Below are 17,811 nucleotides of genomic sequence, written 5' to 3'. Positions count from 1 at the left end.
GTTCAGAAGCTAAAATCATTCCAAGAAGGAATCAAAGAACTGAAATATCTATTTTCCCTATTCACTTATAAGCTCTGAATGAATATCCCCAAGTTCAGTTATTTACTTATGTAGCCTATAAAATTCATATTTTCTTTTTACTTTAAGTTACAGTCGAATGATCGGCTATATCACAACTTTTGTATACATGGATTTATATAGTTCTATATTATTCTATTCTATTTAACACTTCTCACCTGTGGAAGCTCTTGCATGAGGTAATAGAAGCCTTTATTCTCTTCTCCAAGCAGGGCGCTAGCTGGCAACCGTACGTCTTCAAAGAATAATTCTGCAGTGTCCTAAGAGATCATACAACTAAGTACAAAATTATTTCATTTAAATCTCACAATAACCTGATGAGATTATTTCCATTAAAACAAACAAACAAAAACAACAAACCAACTGGGAGCCAAGTTGGCATAGTTAATAAATACAACTAGTCAGTGGTAAACCAGGGATGCAAACCCAGGTGCAACTAATTCCAAAACTTCTGGCCTTTCCAGTGCAATACACCATCATTCTGGCTCCAATACTGTCAGATCTGTGGGTACTGAGGACTAAGGGTTCCTAATGCACATTAAATAAAATGTTTTTCATTTCAGCATCAAAAAATTACCAAGTAATTAGCAAAGAATAGGAATTTTTTCTGTTTTTAGTTCTTCCTTTTCTTTAATCAATTTCACAAATAGGAGGCTTATTATAATTTAGTTAATTTTGCCATTTCTAAAGCAGATATTTAAAATATCCTGATTCACTTTTATTGCCGACCACTAGGAGGAGGTAAAGCTGCATGAACGGTGGAAAAAAATCTCCAATATCTTTTCTGAAAAGCGTATTTTAGGAATTCAGCATTGGAAGGTATGATTGTGCTTTATGCAGTTCTCTATATAAGGCATAATTGAGTAAATTCAATAATTTATAAATACTAATACAAATTGAGTAATCTCAATTATTACCTAAATATGATTCATAGTATGACTTACCTGGGCTTTCATTCCCATTTTATGTAGCTTTCGTCCCTTGATAAATCCTTTCATTCCATCTTCCACCAGAAAAAGGCTAATGCCATGGGCAGGGGAGCGAGCTTCACGATTTGTGACTGCCACTACTATCACGACGTCACTTAGCCACCCATTGGTAATGAACACCTGGAAAACCCCAAGGACACTGTGATGCTCCACACTATTCCACGTCCATGTGCAAGTCACGAGGAGGGGAAAGCATATTCACGAAGACTAAACCAGACAAGGCATGTGTTATAACTCTATATTCCATCCATACTTTATAACTCTACTAGAGGCCTGGTGCATGAAATTGTGCATCAGTGAGGTCCCTTGGCCTGGCCTGTGAGATCGCGGAAACCAGCTCTCTGACATCCCCTGAGGGAATCCTGGATTGCGAGAGGGTGCAGGCCAGGCCGAGGGACCTCACTGGTGCAAGATCGGGGCCTGGGAGGGACTTTGGGGGGGGCTCTAGGGCGTGTCCAACCCTGTCTTGCTCAGTCCCGATCGACTGGACCCCAGCAGCAGCTAACGTACCGGTTGAAGCATCTGCTCTCTTGTGGTCAGTACACGTCAAAGTGACTGGTTGGCTGGTCAACTGTCTGCCCCCGGTGGTCAGTGCAAGTCATAGCGAGTGGTTGAGCAGCCTTAGCATATGATTAGCATATTTCACTTTGATTAGTTGAACGGCTGACCAGACTACTGGACACTTAGCATATTAGGCTTTTATCATATAGGATATTCTATCTGAAGCATTAATTATTTATACATAAGGTTATTAAATAGTAGAAGGAAAATAGCCCAATGCTTCAAAGGAAGAAGCCTATGCAGGCCTTATAGGAAATGAACATCTTTTCTTAACACTCAGTCAACAACAAATATTACAGAGTTTATACTAGATAGTTTTAGGCAAACAAATCCCATGATCAGTGACATTAGATTCTAAGGGATATATTTACTCTGGAGCCTATGTGTAAGCTTACTTGGAGAAGCTTTTCAATTTTATCGTGGGTTGATGGGCTCTCAGAAGGATTGAAGAGCTCTCAAATTCGATCAACGGTATCTTTTCTCCTAAGATCTTTTGAAACTCTTCCTGATAATACAGGAAAGAGTTTTCCCCAGTTTCTCATCAACATCAAATTCATTGCTATAGTTAGTCCCATATTTGAACAATGTGAGACTTACCGTCCCCTTTTCTGGTTTGATGAGGGTTGTTTGGAATCAGAAACAGTATTTTCTATATGAGTGAGAAGGTGTGCAAAATGAAACACGGAAATGGAACAGATCTTATATAATATAAATGTTGCAAAATTCTGTTTCCAAAACACAACTCAATTCCTGTGTGAACTCAAATAATCTCAGTTCCTGTGTGAGCCTCCCTAGATATAATCAATAATCAATAGTCTTTGAGACACTGTCACCCATGGCATCACTCTGGAGAGAAGGGCTATGAAGGCCCCTCTATACACACCTTGCTGCCATTAAGAATCCAGTCACTTCCATCCTTTTTAGCATGTGTTCTTACTCCTTGCAAATCACTGGAATTGGGGGGAAAAACATGATAAAATTTCATTAGCTAACAAAAATTGAATTATGCCAATGTTGTTAGGTAAGTATGAATATAACATGATAATTCAAACTGGTTACACAATTATAAAAATTATTCTTTAGTATGAAAAATGCTCACACAAATGCATTAAAATCATATCTGATATATGCTTAATCATTTATACAAATAAATATGTGATTTAAAAATACATAAACTAGCCATATATTATAGAGCACAACAAGGCCCAATAAGCATTCTAGATCCCTAAATTGGCCTCAGGTGACTTTTCAAGGCCCACCATATCCCTGAGATCATTTGCCATACTGTTCTTGCCTATATTCACCTTGCTTCCTTCCCCTGCCTCTATTCATCAAAAGCTTAGCTATTTAAAAGATTGTTTCAAATGCCACTTCTCCTAACAAGCCTCCTCTCAAAGTAGACTATTTTTCTAAATATAAAATAATTTATATTTTTAATAATATAAACAAATAGTCATGATGAATACATGAAAAATACAGGCAATATTCTAGACAAAGGAGAAATTGATTTAATAAATAATTTTGCTTCCTGGAATGAACATTTAAAAAAATATATTCTTTCAGTATTTCTCCAGGGAAACAGATACACACATCTATGCATTTTTATAAAAATGGAACCATATATATAACTTTGATCTCTTGATAATACCTAATATTTTTCTGTAAGATACATTTTATTAGCAGCATAGAATTTCATCCTATGGATTTACAATGTTTTTTTAAAAAACAATCTCTTCTTGTTGAATGTTTAGGTAGCTTCCAGTTCCAAATATCCTATAATGACGAATGACCTCAAAGAGGGCAGGTCCTAATCCCTGGAATCTGCAAGTGTTACATTATACGGAAAACGGGTGTTGCAGTTATGGAACATGAGATGGGCATTACCTAGCTGGACACTAAATGAAATCACAAATGTTCTAATGAGAGAGACGCAAGTGAGATTACACTGACCGAAGTGGAGAGCCAACATGACTACAGAAGCAGAGATTGGAGCTATATGGCAAGGCAAGGAATGCTGTCAGCCACCAGAAGTTGGAAGAGGCAAGAGGTGGATTCTCTACAGAAGGATCACACTATCTCTATATTTTACAAAGATTATGATGATAGCCAAATAAGAAAATCAGCATGAAAGCATATAAAATGTTAAAGTACAAATGTACATAATTATACATAATGGAGTTTCCTATGTATGTGGAAGGGGAAAGGGCCAGGGATTTTTAGCAAACTCAACCTTTTTCTGTGAAAGTCAAATCAAAGCAAGAAAACAGAGTGCCTGCATCTCTGAAAGCAGGTGAAATGAACCATGTCCCATCTGCTTTATTCTTTCACTCCCATATGCTTTTACTTTATTTCTCACCGTAATTCCTCAAAACTTTAATCTTCTTTATGTGCAGCTTTTCTCCATTCTTGCATTCTCTTGCCCACATGGCCCCTTTTCATATCTCTAAATAAACAAACCGATTGACTGTTTTTCCATTACTCTCACAAACTTCCAAAAAACACTACCTCTTTTTTCTCCATTCTTATTCTCACTTTCCTTCAGAATTAATAACTACAGATAAGGACAGATAATCTAAATAAACAAGAATCAAGCAAGCCTTTGTTTGTATGAGTTCAGTTGGAGCTAAATCAAGATCTCTCATTTTGTGTTGTCTCTAACATGAGGTAGGCTGGAATTGGAACATAGAAAGTATGATGCATCAGAATACTGGGCCATCAGCCAGTTATCTTAGAGAATTATCTTAAAAGCAAAGGAAGAAGATTCAATTACTGCTTCTGTATGTCACATTTTTAGGCAAAAGAAATAGTCAAAATCCTTTTATTTTGGCAAAATTAAGTATCAGTACTGGCTTATAATTATAGCTTTATATCTGAGAAAGATAAATACAATTTAAGCATATTGCCAAATGACACTATGAATATTGACATTTAAAAATAGCCCTGGCTGTGTGGCTCAAATTGTTGGAGCGTCATTCCATACACCAAAAGGTTGTGGGTTTGATTCTCAGTCAGGGCACATACTTAGGTTGTAGGTTCCATCCCCGAGTCAGAGCGCATATGGGAGGCAGCTGATCTGATTGATGTTTCTTTTTCACATCGATGTTTCTCTCTCGCCCTTCCTCTCTCTAAAAACCAATAAAAACATATCTTCAGGTGAGGATTAAAAATAAATAAAAATAAACAGCACTATCAAAAGAGAAAGTTTAAAATATTACAGCCTGAGCTTGGCAGAAACAAGTCTTAGATGTTCAATTCTGCTTTGCCACACCTTTATGCTCTTCCTCTGCATTGCCCGTTTCCCATTGGTCTGTATGTCACTGCTCTCCTTACCATGCCAGCTTGTCAAACTACTGTCCCCTCTCTACACTTCCTTTTACTGCCCAACAGAAAAAGATTAGTCTCTCTTCTCTGCCTGTTTCTCAATACCCATATCACACCTTCCAAAGTAACTTCTGCCCTTCCTCTACCGAAATCACAACCAAAGATCACCAGTAGCTTCCCATGACCTTTTCTCAGCTCTCAACCTCCTTGTGGCCTTGACATTACTAACTCCTCACTCCTATCCTACTGTCTTTTCAAACTCACTTCCTCTTGTGCTCATGACGGAACACTTGGCTAGATTTCCTTCAAAATCAATCCTCTCTGTTGCCACATTTTTTTTTTTTTTTTTACAGGTTGAAGGCAAACGTAATATCCAAGCTTTCCACCCTTCTGTTTTACTCCTTAAAATCTGGTTCCACCATGTGGAAGCTTTTCTCCTCGTTCTTGAATAACTGGTTATTTTTCATTTACCAGATCTCAGTGTAAATATAGCAACTTTTTTTCCCCCTGTTAATCTCACCCAAGGGTATTTTTTTCCCCATTAGTTTTTTAGAGAGAATAGAAAGGAAGGGGAGAGGCATGCAAGAGAGATTGCCTCCCGTACGTCCCCCGACCGAGTCTGCAACCAAGGTACGTGCCCTTGACCAAAAACAAACTCGATACCCTTCAATCTGTAGGTAGATGCTCTAACCACAGAGCAACTGACTAGCTCAATATAATGACTTTCTATAGGCTTTCTCTAGCATTTCTGGCTTTAACATAATAAAAGTACTTCTCATATCTAAGTTTGTTTTTCCCTTCCCTACCAAGCACACATGCACCATTAGTCTCTAGCATAGTACCTTGTTTTCCTCACAGTACTTAGTACTTATCCCAATTTATAATTGTGAATATATCTGTTTATTTGTTTTTTACCTCAATAAGGACAAAGGATGCATCTGTTTTGTTCACCACTATATACATGGCATCCTAAAGGGTCTTACTAAGTAACTGTCAAATGACTGAGTAAATAAACATATTCATTTTTATGAATGGCTTTTCGAACCTATTGCCACTCCAGCCTGTATCCCGAGTTCCAAATCTGTATTTTAAGAACCTGCTGAAAATTTCCCACTACCTCTAAAATTCATTATGCCCCAAATTCAACTCACATCCTACCATTTTATTTGCATTGCATTATGTAAATAAGATCTCAAGCACAGCAGATATTGCAATCATCTTTGTAGCTATCTACACTAATAAAAGACAAAGATGCTAATTGACCATACCTTTGCTATGCCCCAAGCCATGTCCACCAGCCAATCAGAGCAACTATATGCAAATTAACCCAACCAAGATGGTGGCTGGCAACCATGGAGCTGGAGCAAGCAGGAGGCTTGGTTGCCTGGGTGATTGAGGAAGCCAAACTTCCTGCCTGCCCTGAGCCAGCTGCAGCCTCCGCTCATGCCAACAAAGTTTCAATTATAGAAGACAAATAAATCCCAGATACCTGCTTCCAGCCAGCCTCCCTGGGAGCTTGGGTGGCTGGGGGCGGTGGCCAGCCTGCAAACAGCCATCAGCCTCTCACCCAGGATGGCCACAACCTCATGGGGTGACGGTCCCTGCTGGGGGGCGTAGCCAGCCTGAAAACGGCCCTCAGCCCCTCACCCAGGCTGGCCAGGCACTCCTATATAATAAAAGGGTAATATGCAAATTGACCCTAACAGCAGAATGACTGGGAATGACTGGTCACTATGACACACACTGACCACCGGGGGGCAGACGCTCAATGCAGGAGCTGCCCCCTGGCAGTCAGTGCGCTCCCCCAGGGGGAGCTCTGCTTAGCCACAAGCCAGGCTGCCGGCTGCCAGTACAGCGGTGGTGGCAGGAGCCTCTCTAAGAATGTCAGACTGCAGCTTAGGGCTGCTCCCCGTTGGCAAGTGGACATCCCCCGAGGGCTCCCAGGATGCCAGATGGATGTCTGATTGCCAGCTTAGGCCCAATCCCCCCAGGGAGCAGGCCTAAGCCAGCAGGTGGTATTCCCCCAAGGGGTCCCAGACTGCGAGAGGGCACTGGCCGGGCTGAGGGACCCCCCTGAGTGCACAAATAATTTTGCACTGGGCCTCTAGTGTGTATATAAGGCCTTATTTTCTTATTGGAGTTTGAAGTTACTTGAAGGTGTGAATTACGCTGTGCTCATCTTTGTATTCCTCCTAGCATATTGCTCAGAGTTTTATATAAAGCAAGCAGAAAATATTTTGCTTCCTAGACTTCAAAACCAACTGACTGATCATTTACCTTCCAGCCCCAGGCTCTGTCATTGCTATGGCACCAATACATTTCCCTGCAGTCATCCGGGGAATGAAGTTCTTAATCTGTTCTTCTGTGCCATAGTGTGCAATATAGGGCATGACGATATCTGAATGAAGACTGAAACCTGGGCCTGTACAATTCGAATATGCTCTTAGGAAAAAAAAAAGAAGAGAATTTAAAGCACAGAATAGTTATTTTGTTCTGTTTTTAATTTCTTTGATTTTTAATTAAAACAACAACATAATATTAAAGGGCTTAGTTTTATAATACCCTGTCTCCTCCCAAACCAATAAAGTTCCTGAAGCTTTCCTTAGTTTTTACTATTCTTTTTCATTTCTGGTTCTAACAAAATAAAAGTACTTTAGTAAAGCTCAATGAACACATTTAGTGAATTAAAAGATAAAACATTAAAAATATTAATCACCTACAACTGTATTCTCTAACACAGCAACTATTTTCATTTTGTCAAATTATCTTTATCATAACAATAGATTCTAATATAGCTGCAGTCATGGCATGAATTTTGCACTTAGCTGTCTACTTAAATTATAGGGAAAAAAATCTCATTTTTTTACATAGCTGTTGTAATAATAATCTTCAATAACTACAAAATATTACAAATTGTTTACGTACTACAATTTACCTTTTTTATTCTTTCACTGACAGACATTTAGAGTGCTTCCAAATTTGGGGATTATGATCAAACATGATTAATTATTTCTCTACATATCTGATATATTTTTCCATTACATTATTTCCTTAAGTTAAATTCCCCATAGTGGCATCCTAGATCAAAGAGCATAAATATTTTCATTTTTGATATGTATCCATATTTTTAATCTGCCAAACATATATTGTTCTACTTTATAATGCCACCAAGAGTATATGAGTGTGCCACTTTCACTGCAACCTTGTTAGCATTGGGTATTACAATTTTTTGTTTTTACTAACTTTTGTAGATACTCCCAGTTAATTTAATTTACATTTGATGGTAGTAAGGATGAACTTTTTGTTTTGTTTTGTTATTTTTCTTGTAATGTCTTTATGTGTTTTTTAAAATATTGAGACTATTACAGATATCCCTCTTTTTTTCCCATTGCCCCCCTCCATCTGCTTCCTGCCCTGCCCCAGGCCTTCGCCACCCTATTGTCTGTGTCCAGAGGTAATGCATATACATATATATGTATATATATATGCATATAAGATCGTTGTTTAATCTCTTCCCACCCCCACTCCTTCCCTCTGAGAATTGTCAGTCTGTTCCATTTCCATGCCTCTGATTCTATTTTATTCACCAATTTATTCTTTGTTCATTAAATTCTTATTCGTTTATTTTGATTTTTAGGTTCAATTCTTGATAGGTATGTATTTGTTGCCATTTGTTTTTCATATTTTTTATCTTTTTCTTTTTCTTCTTCTTCCTCTTCCTCTTCCTAAAGAATGCCCTTCAACATTTCATATTATACTGGTTTGGTGGTGGTGAACTCCTTTAGTTTTTCTTGTCTGTTAAGCTCTTTATCTGACCTTCATTTCACTCTATTTCCTTCACCAAGTTAGAGAAGTTTTCTGTCATCATTTTTTTCAGATAAGTTTTCAATATCTTGCTCTCTCTTTTCTCTGTCTGGTATGCTTGAAGTTGTTCCAGAGGCTCCTTATACTATCTTCATATTTTTTTATTCTTTTTGCTTTTCTGGTTGGGTGTTTTTTTGCTTCCTCATATTTCAAATCATTGATTTGATTCTCAGAGCCCTCTACTCTACTGTTGAATCCCTACACATTATTCTTTATTCCAGTCAGTGTATATTTAATTTCTGACTGGTCCTTTTGCATTTCTTGAAGGTTTCTAGAAGATTCTTGAATAACCATGTTTTTCAACTTTGTAGCCAGTAGTTTGCTTTCTTCCATTTGTTTTATTTGTGACATGTTCCTTTGTCTCTGCATTTTGGCTGCTTTCCTGTGTTTGTTTGAATGTATTGGGTAGAGCTGATATGTCTCCTTGAGTTGGTAGAGTGGCCTTGTGTAGTAGGTGTCCTATAGGACCCAGTGGCTCAGCCTCCCCAGTCACCCGAGCTGGGAGCTCTAGGTGCACCCCTTTGTGGGCTGTGAGCACAGTCTTGTTGTAGTTGAGACTTGATTGCCGTGGGTGTCCCTGGGAGGAATTGACCTCCAGGGCAATTGGCTGTGAGGACCAGCTGCTACTACAGTGGGAGAGCTGCTATGTAGAAGACACCCCTATGGAGCAGGACTTACTTCGGTGGGGTTTGGTGCTCACTGAGTCTGCCCCTTGAGTGTGTTGCTTATAGATGTGTAGAGTTGTAATCTGATATGGTCTGACACTGACCACTGGGTACACTAGCTCTTGGGTCTCCAGGGAAGTGCAAAGTCAGTCACTGCCTGGAGCCACCCAGCAGGAACTACAGAGAGATCAGCAGATTCCTCCACTTTGTATCAGGTTTGGAAGTGCCCAGATGAGGCCCAGCTGTGAAACAAGGCAGGCTGGTGCTGGTGCCAGGTCTTGGGCCTTTTATTGATAGGTTTGTGGCTCCCTGATCCAGCTGCAGCTTGTTTGATGAGATTTTAGCCTGAGCAAGGACAGGCCATTCATATGCAACAGCTGCTGCACACAGCGTGGGTGTGGTTGTAAACTGGATGAGGTGGGGTCTTAGGGAATCACTGGGGTAGAGAAAACAGAAATGGCTGCCAGTCATCCCTGCCATCTGTGAGGTCCCAGCACAGGAACAATGATCCCTGTGAGCACCTCCATCTGGGAGAAAGCCACCCTGAGTTCCTGCTCCGATGCCAGACAATCCAGTCCCTCTTCATATGTGTCTGTGTTCCCCAGAGCCTCAGAGGAAGCAGGACCTTGTAAGTTCAGTTCGTGGTGCCAGCCTTTTAAGAGGAATAGCTGAGTCTCCAGCAGCCTCTGTTTCACTGAGCCCCAATCTGCACTGGTTTTTACAGCCCATAGGGACTTCTTTTCCCAGCTCTGGGACCCTGGGCTGGGGTTCGGGTGTGGGTTTGGAACCCCTTGCTTCCCTGGACGGCCTCCGCAGAGAGGATCTCCCTCCCAATTAATAAAGTGGCTCATGTGGGTGCTGGACCAGCCCTCTCTGGCCTACACACCTCCTACCAGTTTCAGGGTGCTTTCTTCTTTACTTGTCTAGTGCTTTACTTCTTTACTTCCATTCAGCCAGCTTTGCAGCAGTTCTGGATGATAGTTGTTCTGTATTTTAGTTGTAATTTTGATGTGGTTGTGGGAGGCAGCGAGTACAGGTATTTGTTTACCTATGCCACCATCTTCCTACTGGTGCTTGAGCTTTTTTTCATCTAAGAAAAAAAGCCTATTTGCATTTCTTTTTTGCTGAATTGTTGGTTTAAATCTTTTGCCCATTTATCAACCAAAAATACTTGTATTGTAAACTTCTAGTATATTTGATGGAAATATTTTTCCACTCTTCTATTCTCTTTCAAATATCTTTTAAAAGAGATAAAAATAACCAAATGGGTCAATTAGAAATGAAACTCTCTCTTTAATTTTCAATAACACCCATTTAAAGAACATAAAAGTGAATTTTCCTACCTTCCCCCATTTAAAAAGTGCAAGAGTACGTGGGCAGTATAGACCTTCACATTTTATATTGAATTTTCAATCTCAGAAAAAGATTAGAATGCATTCTTTATCATTTCAGAAAAGTGAGCAATGTGCTTACAAACAAGACTTAACTTCAAGTGACCCAGTACTTACTGCTCCTCCCAAACCACAGCTGCGGAGTACAAGTCCCCACCAATGCCGCCATGTTGCTCCGCTATGTTGACCCCGAGCAGTCCTTGTTTTCCAGCTTTTTCCCAAAGCTCCCTACTCACTTCTCCAGCTTTCTCCCATCTGCAATTAAGAAATGTTTGAAAATCAGAAAAGCTTTTTTTTCATATGATTTTAAAAAGTGACCACTGAAATTCAAGAACAGAAATTTTGTGCAGAAATGCCCTTTTAATTTAAGGTAATTTTGTTGACTTCGTTCATACCCTTCTATTTGCATCTGACTTGTTTATTATTTCTCCTCCTCCTTGTTCTCTTCTTTACTTCTTCATTTTGCCACTTTTTTTTCACCTGCTCCCCCTCCTTACTGAAAGGTTACTATGGTGGTCTACAGGCAGGCTACATAGCCATCTCAGACGGTGGATAGAGAAAAATTGAATTTATTTAAGGGAAGGGGATGCGGGAAAGGATATCCAAAGAGAAGACCTGCACAACACGGAGCCCAGGGACATTGGGTCGATGATGGCAGTACCCAGGAGCTGGAGTTTCATCCTATGTGCAGTCACTGGGAAACTGTTGTCAGTGGGTTTGCGGGCTGAGGTGGTGGGCTGGGAATGCGGATGGAATGCAGGTGTGAGATCGGGTGTCTTTAGGACACTTTCAATTCCTTATATGGTCTGACTCCTGGTGTCCAGCAAGCTTTTTCTGGCCTTTGGTGGAACATTTACAAATGGCCATTAAGGATTATATTGCCCGATAGTCCTAACACCTACTATTTATTGGGCCTGCAAATTGCATCCAGGGATATTCATGGGTGTAGTCTCCCTCAGCTGGTACCCTTAGGTGGTTGTGTAAATAATCATGGAATTTGCCCAACCTGCCCTGTAAAGGCAACTGCCTCCTGCATATTTCCTTAAAGTGCTGAATTGTGAGATAAGCACATATAAGGAGTGACAGTTTAAGTAGGAAAACAGAGGAGAGAAGCACCTTGCAGCATAGCTCTGTCAAATGAACTTCTGAAAGGGTTAAAGGTTTGCCTAAGATTGTGCAACCTCTGATTTTCTTCTTTAAAAATGAGAATGGGTCCTAGCTTGTTTGGCTCAGGGATAGAGCATCGGCCTATGGACTGAAGGGCCCTCGGTTCAGTTCTGATCAAGGACACATGCCCAGGTTGCAGGCTCCATCTTCAGTAGGGGGCATGCAGGAGGCAGCTGATCAATGATTCTCTCTCATCATTGATGTTTCTCTCTCTCCCTTCTCTTGAAATCAATTAAAAAAAATGAGAATGGTATGATGAGGAAAGATATGGCTAGCTGGAGATAGTTAAAGAACTTGAAATTTTTTCTTAAAAAAGTGGATACTTAGGTATAGTTAGTAAGATATGGGCTATTTAAAGATACTAATTAAAGGTAAATACAGATCAGATACCTCAAGAAATTTTAAAGGAAAGAGTTGATTATCATGTATTTTTTTTTTGGCGTGTTTTGTATACTGCCTAAATATTTTTACTATCAATTCCAACTTGTCAACCTCTATCATTTTTACTGTAAGTTCTCACCAACAATTTTCTGGAACGGAATTTAAAAGAGTAAAAAAAGGAACAAAAAACTGTCTTAGAGTGAAGTATACTACATTTCTTTTGTCTTTAAACATTTAATTAGCTTATTTTTACCTTTACAAACGTTTGAAGCATCAATTTAAACTTCGGAGAATAACTACTTTATGATTTAAAGAGTGAAAACTCTAGCTATTTCAGATATCATTGAGATTGGAATATTTACATTTAAATGCTTAACTATTTGTCCTTTGGGAGAGGCCCTGGTGAAAGGGGCCTGTGGCCAACAACAACGTTAGGTCCTGGATATCTGACTGTACTGCCAGTGCCACCACATCTTAAAAATACTGCATCACCATCATCATCATGCTCAGTCAATACTCGCTAAGCTCTTTAGGACAGCAGTGGCATTAGAAAGTTTTATGAGAACATTTACTTGGTAAATTACAGAGGTAGAAGAAGTAATTCCTAGATGAAATGGGCTTAGGAAACAAGTTAGGAGGGAAAGGAAGGACCCTTGACATTTGGAGTGAGGAAGCTAATGGTAAAGTGCCTAGGGGGAGGAGGGAGAGGGGAAAGTGGCGGAGGGGGAGGGCACCTGCTCCCAGGAGGGAGAGCGCCCAAAGATTAGTTATGTGTGGCACCAGAGTTTAGTTAGTTTTGGTCAGTCTTACCAAAAACTTAATAGAGGCTATTTCTAAATATTTTTTAAAAACCACTCTAATTGTAGGAAAGTATTGGCATTGAGTAAATTTTGAAAACACAGCAAAATCCTATTTATTTTAATAGAAATGACAACTTTTGGTCAATGAGGTTACCCATCCAGTAATAAAAATATTTTGAGGTAGCCTATTGGCTACTAAGATTTGCAGTATGCTGGCCTTTGAGCTTTTACACATTTTAATTCATTCATGAAGCAGAAAAAGAAAGACTATGGTATGGACTAATATTTTATTGTCACTTCACCGGTTTTCCAAAATATTATTCTTCGATTGATTTGAGATTTTCACATTTAAAAAAACTGAGATATAACATTATATTAGTTCAGGTGTTCAACATAATTCATTGTATATATTGCAAAATGATCACCACAATAAGTTCAGTTTACATTTGTCCCCATACATAGTTATAATTTTTTTTTCTTGTGATGAGGACTTTTACGATCAATTTTCAAATATGCACTACAGTAGTATTAACTATAGTCACCACACTGTACATCACATCCCCATGATTTATTTTATACCTAGGAATTCATACCTTTTGACCAACAACCCTTCTTATTTTAGAATTGTATATTTTAAATTTCATTGACAAAGCTTTGAACTAGCTTAAAAATCCTGTAATCTTACAGCACTATACTGAAAACAGTAAAAAAAGGTTTATAAAGCTTTAAGCACAATATTTTTTTTTTTATAGAACAACACACAGCATTCTATGAAATAGTTCTTATTTTACTCCTAGGGTGCATTAGTTTAAAGAAAAATGTGCCACTTACTCTGTGTGATGAGGAATCACTTCTTCTTGAAAAAACTTCCTTACACTTTCCCGGAAAATGTCATGATCTGAAGAGAAGATTCTTCTAATTCCTATATCTGTTAATTTTTTAGCAGAAGAAGTTTCTAGACGATGCTCCCCTCCGGAATGAGAACATCTTAAAAAAATATGAATATATGTACATTAAGAAAATTAAGTAAATTGCTACCCTTCATACCCAAATTAATGTCATAAAACAATATGGAAAAATCTTGATCTTTTTTCCTCCAGAGACACTTTAGAGACAGGGAGAGTCTGAAATTTGACAAACCTGCTCAAATTTGAGCATCACCACTTTTGAGAGGATCTACCTTACCTGGATGAGATTAAGAAGTAATTTACCCTTCTTTAATGATCTCTTCACTTCCGAATTCATAAAGAGGAAATCATGTCTACAACTAACTACATGTGTGAGTTAAGGTAAAATAGTGTTGTCAACGATGTAGATTAAATTACATAAGATTCAATTACAATAAAATATACTGTTAAGTCTTTGTGTCATGTACAATGTTTACAATAATGCAACTCTCTCCAAATTAATATTTTATCCAGAATCATATAATTTCAAATGGCAAGTATATAAGATATAAACGATGTTGATGCTACTGCTACATTAGAGAGCCAATTTGGGTGTAAATCTAAATCAAAATGCCCACCTTTATAAGGATTATTATGGAATTACTCAAGGTCTTCAGAAACTGATCCTTCCCTCCCTCCTCCCCCTGTACTAAGCTTAAAATCAGATGCTATGTAGTTCCTTTAGTTCAATGGTCTTCAGATTCCCCCCTCCCCCGCAAAGTACTCTTAAAAAGGTTTTGAAAATAGATGTATCACTTTCTACATTTTCAAGCTCCCATCTAAAAACCATTTGATCATATATTCAAATATTGCCAGAGGACGTTTTCCTATTTTGCACAAATTTCTGTTTTGGGTTTCTCTCTTCCTTAGCTGGACCCTGCTTTTTTCAGTCTCTGTCCAGAAAAGACAGTCTTGTTGATTGGCAATGAACTTGTTTCCATCTTTTATTTTCCTTCTTCCCCAAATGGATTATTTTGTTCTACTTTATGTATCTTTGCTTAATGCTATAGACTGAATTGTGTCCCCACCCAAATTCATATGTTGGAGCTCTGACTCCCAATGTGATTGTATTTGGAGAGAGGTTTTGAGGAGGTAATTTTAGTTCAGAGAGGTCATTAGGGTGGGGTCCTAACCCAAGAGGATTGATGGCCTTGTAAGAGGAGGAGAAAGATCTCTCTCTGTACAAAAGCCCCAAGGGAAGGCCATATGAGGACATAGGGAGAAGGCAGCCATCTACAAGCCAGAAAGAAAGTCCTTCCTAATATTTGAATTGGTCAGCATGTTGGTCTTGGACTATTCAGCCTCTAGAATAATTGAGAACTAAATTTCTGTTGTTTAAGCCATCCAGTCTATGGTATTTTGTTATAGCAGCCTGAGCTGACTAACACACTTAACATACATTTTGTGTCATTTTGTTTTAGGTTTGTCTTTTATGTGCTTTAGTTTGTTAATGCAATCTGAGATGACTTTTAAGTGGTAACCTTTAGTTGTGAAGATTTACTACAATTTCTATACTTGGTCTGCCTTTTGTCTTCATAAAAAATGTTCTGACTGGGGAACTTATATGCATATATGCATAGCCCATGGACACAGACAATAGTGTGGTAAAAGCCTGGTAGGAGCAGGTGTGGGGTGGAGGGAGTCAATGGGAAAAAGAAAAAAAAGGGGGGGGGATATCTGTAATACTTTCAACAATAAAGATAAATTTTAAAAATGTGTGGGATACAACAGTGAGTAAAACAAAGATCCCTGTTTTCAGGCTTACTTTCTAGAAGGGGAGACTGAATAATAGTAAATGATCAATAAATGAAAGAAGCAAATTATATAATCCTAGAGGCCCAGTGTATGAAATTCATGCATGGCAGTGGGGGGCGGGGGTCTCTCAGCCTGGCCTGCACCCTCTCGCAATCCAGGACCCCTTGGGGGATGTCTGACTGCCGGTTTAGGCCTGATCCCTGCAGGAACGGGCCTAAACCAGCAGTTGGACATCCCTCTGGCAATCCGGGACTGCTGGCTCCTAACTGCTTGCCTGCCTGCCTGATTGCTCTAACCACTCTGCATGCCTACCTGATTGCCCCTAACGACTTGCCTCCCTGCCTGACTGCCCCTAACTGCTCACCTGCCTCCCTGATTACTCCTAACCACCTCTGCCTTGGCTCCCCGCAGCCCCTTGGGGGATGTCTGACTGCCGGTTTAGGCCTGATCCCTGCAGGAACGGGCCTAAACCAGCAGTTGGACATCCCTCTGGCAATCCGGGACTGCTGGCTCCTAACTGCTTGCCTGCCTGCCTGATTGCTCTAACCACTCTGCATGCCTACCTGATTGCCCCTAACGACTTGCCTGCCTGCCTGACTGCCCCTAACTGCTCACCTGCCTCCCTGATTACTCCTAACCACCTCTGCCTTGGCTCCCGCCGCAGCAGCTTCGTCCGGAAGTACGTCTGGAATGACATCCAGAAGGTCGTTCGGCTGTCCGGTCTAATTAGCATATTATGCTTTTATTATTATAGATATTAGAAGATAATAAGGGCTATGGGAAAGAAAAGTAGAGCAAGGGTCAGACTGTGTGTGTCTGGACAAGGCAAAAGCAAAGGTTGCAGTGTGAAAGTGCAGCGAGGGTAAATTAGAAAAATAGATTTGAGCAAATGCTTAAAGTTGCTAGATTTAGCCAAGCAGATTGCGGGCATAAAACAGTGTTTGACCAAGAATAAAATTAGAGCAAAGGGTGAAGCGAGATGATATTTGATGGGCTCTTGATAGATCAGGAGGCTAAGTGGATGGAGTGAACAGAGTGACCAGAGCAATAGATGAGGTCAGAGGTAACGGGACCAGGATATGCAGGATCCTTGCAGACCATTGTCATATTGCATCAAATAGACTAAAAGCACTTGATCCCATAATTAAAAACGACTGCTTCCAATTTCTTGCAAGTAGAAATAAAATTGTAATGAGCCATATAGGTTTTCCTTATTTGGGATTTTTCCAGGGTGGGGCGGGGTGGGGTGCCGGAGGAATGTGCTGAGATGAGGGAACTGTTGCTTTAGGACACTGAATCATTTGTTTAAATAATTAGTAAGTAAAAGAGCAGAATTTACATTCAAGTCTGCCTGGATCTTAAAATTTTTATTTCCCATGCTATGTTAAGGAAACTTTTGGAATATATATATATATATATTTTGAGGGGCGGGGTGTAATTTTTGAGTAAAATACACCAGGGCACAGGAAAGTGAAAGAAGTGCCAGAGAAAATATGCAGAGGGAATAAATCAAAACATTAGGCAGCAAGTTAGTTGGAATGTCCATTTCTTAAAGACCAAGGGACCTGTACTGCATACATTGACCCGTGTTTCCCTAATTTATCTGTCCTAATAGCCTCCTTAACAGCTAATCCTCAGGGAATCCAGTTTATCCGATGAATGGGTTCTACGGAAGCTTCTGATCTTATAAACACGACCTTAAGAGTCACAGAGCCACCTAGTCTCCACTAATTCCTCCGCGTCTCGTGAGTGAATGAAAGCATTTGCCCGTCATCTCAGACCGATATCCTTGTCTGATGGGGCCGTGGCCAGGAAGTCTTCCCGGAGAGGCTGGTCCAGGCCAGCGCCAGCGCTCCCCCGGCCCTGCCCTGCGAGAGCGAGTCCCGCCCGGG

General features: G+C 39.8%; 1 protein-coding gene across 1 annotated transcript in view; it reads right to left on the bottom strand.

Moving 5' to 3' along the window:
• The window catches only part of ACADL (acyl-CoA dehydrogenase, long chain), a 37,439-nt gene that overhangs the window by 18,966 nt on the left and 662 nt on the right, over nt 1–17,811 (bottom strand). Inside the window, exons 2-7 of the mRNA XM_006778940.2 lie at nt 14,049–14,204; nt 10,987–11,124; nt 7,227–7,391; nt 2,512–2,578; nt 1,023–1,187; nt 237–338 (exon numbers count right to left, since the gene is read on the bottom strand). Coding sequence (XP_006779003.1) covers nt 237–338; nt 1,023–1,187; nt 2,512–2,578; nt 7,227–7,391; nt 10,987–11,124; nt 14,049–14,204 — 793 coding nt within the window. The remainder of the gene's footprint in view (nt 1–236; nt 339–1,022; nt 1,188–2,511; nt 2,579–7,226; nt 7,392–10,986; nt 11,125–14,048; nt 14,205–17,811) is intronic.

The sequence above is a fragment of the Myotis davidii genome, unplaced genomic scaffold, assembly GCF_000327345.1.
Source record: "Myotis davidii unplaced genomic scaffold, ASM32734v1 scaffold268, whole genome shotgun sequence".
Lineage (NCBI taxonomy): Eukaryota > Metazoa > Chordata > Mammalia > Chiroptera > Vespertilionidae > Myotis > Myotis davidii.
The sequence above is the reverse complement of the archived record's forward strand: the minus strand, read 5'-3'. Positions and strand labels throughout refer to the sequence as shown.